Genomic DNA, 7,152 nt, shown 5'->3' with positions numbered 1-7,152 from the left:
TCCCATAATTATCCATTTATCTCCCTGAAGGTATTTCCTTGCTTTTATCACTTCCGATTGCTTTTTTCTTATCTGATCCTCACAGCTAGCATAGATATCTACAAACCACCACATGCTTCTTGATTTTGAATTTCCAATGTAAGCCTCAATCATGAAGGTAGATTGGAGTATTTTAGTGATTTTAGTGCCACTATTGTATATCAGAGCCATACCCCTAACTTTATTCATTGCCTCCACTGTTGTCGCGCCCCATATTTTTTGAAAAATAAAATTACGAGTTATAAAAAATGAATTTTTGATTAATTTTGAGTGAAAATGAGTTTTAAATTTTTAGAGAATAAATAAAGAAAAAGGACTTAAAATGGGAGTTAAAAAGTGCGACGATTTTGGCCAAAAATAATAGTCTAAATAGGGTTTTTAAGAAAAATAGAAGTCGCCACTTGGTATTGAGTTAAAGTGTACCAAGTCACCTAAAAATGAATTTTTAAATAAAAAACTAAAGAAAACCCTTTTTATACGACTCCAAGTCTTCGAAAAACAAGAGAAAAGAGTTCGGGAGTTACGATTGAAAGGGAAGGCAAGGATAAAATCCAAAACACCCTTTCAACCTAGTCAAGGTTAGTTGCGTGATTTTGTCGAAAATTTTGTTAATTTAACCTATAAAACTTATCACATTTGGATGTTACTATATGGATGCAAACCTAGACCTAATGGATATCGGGAGGGTCGAAATATCTTTTCAAAACTTAATCGGTGCAAATCGCATTAATTGTGATGCCCAAAATGATTTTTAGAAGAGGTCACGAATATGCAAATAGTGAGACTCGAAGAAAAGAAAAAAAATTATAATATATAAATATACGTGATCTAAAAATAAGAATGCAACATAACGGGTATGGGGGACTAAAATTCGTGACTCAATTTTCCTTTTTATAGAGGAGATATGAGCGTACTAAGGCTAAGAAGTCATACTCGTCCATTTCCCATATTTGAAGGGTACTCTCTAACCTAATCAAACAAATGTACTAATCTATTTCTAATCTTTTTAAAATGGAATGCAAGTCTAAATGTCATGTTTCGCACATAGGGATAAGGGATATACATATAAAGGAAATATCATACAAAATGGTAAAGATCTTAAAAAGTAGAAAATATACATGAAATGTAGTGATTGTCATGTAAAGAATGTAGATCTAGCGCAAAAACGGCCTAAAGGGTCTAGCATTGGACTAACCCATTTCTACAAATCCTCACTAGCGTTGGACTAGTGAGAAATCGGGGAGAAAAGCTACAACTAGTGTTGGACTAATGTGGTGACGTCATGTATTTATTATAACTAAATAAATCATATAAAGTATAATTAAAACAAGTAAACACCTAATGCACATAGAGCACATAGCACATAAACATGATATCTAGATGCAAAGACTCTAAGGAAAGCGAATAAACACACAAACACACAAGCATGCAAGCACACAAGTAAAGAAGCGCAAATAGAAACCTAACTATTACATTCGGAACCTTAACTACAATCTACGGGGAAAAAAAAATAAAATAATAACCTAACTATTACATTTATCTAACTAATTACACTTTTGGCACGATTTAAAACTTATCTATTACATAGTCTATCTATATACATGTCTTGTATCCTTACCTATTACAATTTGGCATTTAAATGCCTCTCAAATAATCATCAAAATTAAATTAACTATGAAACTTAAAACAAATAAAACGAATAACTAAAAGAAAAATCACTCAAAAACATGCAATTACACACGTAAAACACATAAAGCACATAAGAAGATTTAAAATAACACAAGAAGATACCTCCCTTGAAGTAGTCGCTAATGGGGGGTTGGATTTGCCCTATTTAACTCCAAAATTAACAAAAATGATCAAGGCACCAATTTAATTAACAAATAAATCATAAAGAAATGGAAATAAACCTGAAATCTATCAATTGAAGCATTCAAATGGAATATAATTAATAATTAAAGAAGAAGAACAACTTTTATTTAGGAAATCAAATCTGTCGGGGACCTAATTGCAAAATTTAAAGAATTTTTGGGCCATAATAGAATTAAGTAAATGTTGGGGGTAAAAATATAATTTTGCAAAAAATTTGCATTCATCCTCTTCGAAGCATGTTTTCTTATTCTGCAACTTTATGTATTTGCTGTTATAAGGAGGAAAACAGAAATATTTCAACCCAAAAAATAAACATTAAACCTATGTTTGATCTTGCTAAAAGCAAAAATAGTCTTTTTCCTAAAACACAAAGATTTGATCAACACTGCAGTAATCAAACACATGATTCAAAACCCATTGCAAGATTATGCAACCCAGGTTTCAAACGAGCTATCGGCAAGATGACAAGGAAGATCTTGATTCACAGTTGTAAGATTAGCATCATGATTCTTTCATTCTCCTCTCTCAAACACATCAAAGACTAACAGAAATGCAGCAAATGATGAGGAGATCGGCATTTAACTAGTGTACATAAAGATCTAAATGATAAAGGCACAGTCACGATCATCAAGCATTGTCAACAGCAAAACAACTCAAGATTCACATCTCATAGACTTGGATTCTCATGAAAAAACAGTGTTAAAGCAATAAAGGGAGAAACTAAGGTTACCTGGGGACCTTTGTAGAGTAGAACGAATATGAAAATCACCCAAGAAATCACGCTGGTCTGGAAACGAAGCTCAAAAGAGTGTTGCCGTCAGAATTTCAGCAGTGACGAGGTCAGTACTTTGGGCCGCAATTTGAGAGGGTTGGTGACGTTTTTGCTGAATAATTCCTTAACAAAAGTTGTTCATGGGTATTCAGAGATGGTGCAAAAAACAAGAAATCGCTCAAAAAACTATAATTCAAGGGCCAAAACTGATCGGGACAGAGGCTGGTCGATCAGCCTGATCGGAAATTTTTCTAGCAGAAAAAGTTTTCCCTCCCTTCCTTGATTTCCTCTCGTTTTTCTTTCTTTTGCCTTTTGTTTTCCTTTCTGATTCTCCCCAGATTCTCCCTTTTTCTTGTTTCTTCCTTTTCTCTTTCTTTTTCTTTCCTTTCTTTCTCTTTTGCCGAAACTTATCCCGTTTTTTCTTCCTCTCCCCAAACTTCCTTTTTCCTTCTGTTTTTCGTTCTTTTTCTTTCCTCCCTTTGCTTCTATCTCTTCTCTTGTTCCCTTGCCTTCTATCTTCTTGTTTTCTCTTTTTCCTCTCGGTTTTTCCTCTTTCTTTTTCTTTTTCCCCCGAAGCTGCTTTTTCTTTCTCTCTTTTTTCTGCCGCCAGCTTCCCCCTAGTTTTTCCTTAATCTTTTCTAGATTTTTCCCAATTCAACAGTGTCCTTGCCACCTAATCTCTTGCAAATGTGGTGGTGTGCAAAAAGACAAAAACACATGTCTAATACTCACCTAATCCATTTAGCTATCTTGCATGCATTCCACCTATTTTCTTGTTTCTTTTCTTTTACTTTTCAAGGCAAAAAATTTAGAGTAAACAAAATGTTAAATTCCTTTTTGAGATTTGCCTTGCAAATTTTCATTTTATTTTGAAAAAATTGAATTTGAAAAGATAAAAAATTAAATTTTTGTGAGAATTTTCTTTTTCCAGAAATTTAATGCAAAAAAAATAATTTTTTTTAAAAAATGATGAACCTAATTCAATAAAAATCGCTACCTATCATCTTGCAAACTTTGGTTAAAAATAAAAATACAATAAAATCAAAATGTTGGTATCTACAGCTTGCCCCTCTTTTGCCGTAAACTGAAACAAGCAAAAATATAAAGGTTAGTGGGATAAAACCCAAATCTGCCATAACAATTGGTCAGTGGGATAAAACCCGATCCTGCCGAAAATTGGTTAGTGGGATAAAATCCAAACCTGCTATGAAATTGGTTAATGGGATAAAATCCGAACCTGCCATAAAATTAAAAAATTATTGCAGAATACTTTTTGTAAAACTTTGAAGATTTTGATGGAAACAAATAACTCTTCTAAAAATATTTGCCCCAGTATGATGTTATTAGACATTTGGACCTGCAAAAAAAAGGAATAATTATAATGACAGATAATACCACCATCATTCGATCAATCCCTCCTTCAAGAAATGTGTAAACATGAGTATTTGAATGTTCTTCCCCGATATAGCAAAAACTCAACTTTGTTCTGCGAGCTGTATCAAGTTTTTTTAACTTCCAATGCTAATCAAATATGATATTTGGTATCCAGGCACTTTCAATAAATTACAGGAATTGCCATTTGATAAACCTAACGAGATAAATGGGAGCATGAAACACATGAAACAAATATTTTATTTACACAAAAATGATGAAAGTTCCAATAACATGAAAACAACCTTTTACTTTTATTGAAAGAAAATTGATTTTAGAGAAACAAATCTGTAAACTCAACAATTTATACTTGATGAACCAAAACATTTTGATTTCAAACAAAATGCCACGTTTGACCCTTTGGATATTGTCCCTCTAGTATTCAATGCTGGCAACAGAACCACAACCATGAAGAGAAATTCAAATGAACTGAATCACTAGCCATTCAATTCCATACTCACTTTTTCTCATAAAAACTTACTTTAGCGCTCACTAAGGCTACTCCCACCTTCTTGTTTTTTCTTTCATCATTTTTCTTTCTTCTTTTTTTCTTTTTTTTCATTTTTCATTCTTTTTATTCATTTTTTATTTTCCTTTTTCTTCTTTTTTTCTTTTTTTTTACAAGGTGCCATTTCGGGTTTTCACCTAATGAACAAATCCTGCAGATAGCCTTTATTAACTCAGAAATATTTTTTAAGAAATGATGGCATCAGTGCGACAATCTTTTCCTTGCAAAATTGGTGAAGGTGTATTAACATCATTTGTTATGTGATTAGAAAATTTCCTGAAAGAGGTGATATAAAGAATGAAAGTCAGGACTTTCAGTTTTTGTTAACGTAGTCAGGTAAGGTGTTAAGAAAAGTTTAAGACTTGAAGGCAGATTTTATAAGCGTTTAAATCACTTAAGATCGCATCTTCATATTAACCCTACTTAGGATTAAACTAAAATTGCCCCGATTTATTCCCAACCGAGATTCTTTTCTTTAATTTTCTTTTCCTTCCTCTATCACTTTTCATCTCTTGAGACTTTTCTTTCCTTTTCTTTTAACTCAAACTTGTCCCAGTGTGAGGTTTACGATTCTCAGGGGTTGCCAAACGAAATAATTTATTCTGAAGGTTCAAAAGGGAAAATTAGGGATAGAATGTTTAATTGAAAAGGAAAAAAGCCTGACTTTCATTCCATTCTTCGCATTAACCCTGAAAGGAAACTTTCATTTATTAGATAAAGAATTTCTTACACATATCCGAATTGATCGGTTGAGAAAAACCTTGTCCATCCATTTCTGCAAGGACAAGTGTTCCATTGGGCAATACCTTCTTGACGATAAAGGGCCCTGCCAATTTGGTGCAAACTTGCCTTTGGCCTCCTCTTACATTGGCAAAATTCATTTCAACACTTTGTCTCCCTCTTTAAATAATCACGGTTTCACCTTTTTGTTGTAAGTACGGGTAATTCTCTTTTGATAGCACTGACCATGACAAATGGCATTTAATCTTTTCTCATCAATCAAAGACAACTGCTCATGACGTTATTTAATTCAATTAATTTCATCCAGTTTGGTCTCCATTTGTATGCACAATGAAGGATTTTTGACCTCGGCTGGCAAAACTACTTTCATTCCGTACATGAGATTGTAAGGCGTTGCCCCAGTAGAAATCCAAATAGAAGTTCTGTATGCCATTAATGCATAGGGGAGCTTTTCGTGCCAATCACGATGTTTTTTGGTCATTTTACGGATTATCTTTTTCAAGTTCTTATTCGCTGCCTCTACAGTTCCATTCATCTGTGATTTATAAATAGTAGAATTTCGATGCCTGATTTTGAACTGTTCACATAATCCATCCACCATGTCATTGTTAAGATTCTTTGTATTATCGGTGATTAATGTCTCTGACATGCCAAAACGACAAATGATGTGTCTCCTTAGAAAATCTGTCACCACCTTCTTAGTCACGTGCTTGTAAGACTCAGTTTCGACCCATTTGGTAAAATATTCAATTACCACCAAAATAAATCGATGTCCGTTTGAGTAGGAGGGTCAATGGTTCCAATTACATCCATATCCTACATTGAACATAACCAGGGAGCAGTCATACTATGTAATTCTGTGAGAGGAGTGCACATAACATCTCCATGCAATTGACACTTAATGCATCTTCTAACAAAATCTACATAATCATGCTCTATAGTAAGCCAAAAATATCATGTCCTCATGATTTTCTTTGCTAATAAATGCCCATTCATATGTGATTCACATACACCATTGTGTACTTCTTTCATCAAATAATTTGCTTCATCTTTATCAATGTATCTTAGAAGGCCCAAGTTTGACATCCTTTTGTATACCATCTCTCCATTTATAAAAAACTTGGATGATAATCTGCGCAAAAAATTTTTAGCAGCCGTATTAGCACCTGGAGGATAAGAACCGGTTTTGAGAAATTCCATGATATCGCTCTACTAGGGACGACCATTAGAAGATATTTTCATAACCAGACAATGTGCAAGCTTTTCTTGTAATTGAATCTGGATAGGTTCAATCACCAACTCATCTGGATTCTGAATCATTGAAGATAAAGTAGCCAAAACATCAGCAAAAATATTTCGAGCACGTGGAATATGCCTGAACTCCAAACTTCTGAATTTGTTTGCCAAATCCAGTAAATTGCAATGATATGGCAAAATCTTTGAGTCTCGAGTTATCCATTCTTTGAGCGTTTGATGCACGAGCAGATCGGAATCACTGAACACTATTAAATTCTTGATCTCCATCTCCAACTCCATTTTTAGTACAAAAATGCAAGCTTCATATTCAGTCATATTGTTATTGCAGAAAAATCATAGTTTAGCAGAACCGGAATAATGTTTTCCTTCAGGCGGTACTAGAACAGCTCCGATCCCAACTCCGAATGAATTTGAAGCACCATCAAAGAATAGTCTCCATTCAGGGGATTGCTCATTCATATGTTCAACTGTACCAACAAACAGGACCTCCTCATCCGAAAAATAAGTGTGAAGCGGTTGATAATCGTCTTTC

At 33.8% G+C, this 7,152-nt stretch overlaps 1 protein-coding gene across 1 annotated transcript; it reads right to left on the bottom strand.

Moving 5' to 3' along the window:
- Nucleotides 1-6,113: 6,113 nt before the first annotated feature.
- Nucleotides 6,114-6,899, bottom strand: LOC140038481 (uncharacterized). The gene is made up of 2 exons (XM_072083851.1): nucleotides 6,609-6,899; nucleotides 6,114-6,179 (listed from the first exon to the last, which is right to left on the bottom strand). Exons 1-2 carry the CDS (start codon nucleotides 6,897-6,899, stop codon nucleotides 6,114-6,116), a joined length of 357 nt encoding a protein of 118 aa, XP_071939952.1.
- Nucleotides 6,900-7,152: the final 253 nt, after the last annotated feature.

This window comes from Coffea arabica, chromosome 3e (genome assembly GCF_036785885.1).
Source record: "Coffea arabica cultivar ET-39 chromosome 3e, Coffea Arabica ET-39 HiFi, whole genome shotgun sequence".
Classification (NCBI taxonomy): Eukaryota; Viridiplantae; Streptophyta; class Magnoliopsida; order Gentianales; family Rubiaceae; genus Coffea; species Coffea arabica.
This window is presented reverse-complemented; position numbering and strand designations above follow the sequence as displayed.

What these genes read in the sequence shown, in the direction of transcription:
- LOC140038481 (XM_072083851.1), bottom strand. Translation starts at nt 6,899, where the DNA reads ATGGAGTTGGAGATGGAGATCAAGAATTTAATAGTGTTCAGTGATTCC. An exon ending in AAAAGCTTGCACATTGTCTG is followed by an intron (nt 6,180 to 6,608) that starts GTTATGAAAATA and finishes TGTTCAATGTAG; the next exon opens with GATATGGATGTAATTGGAAC.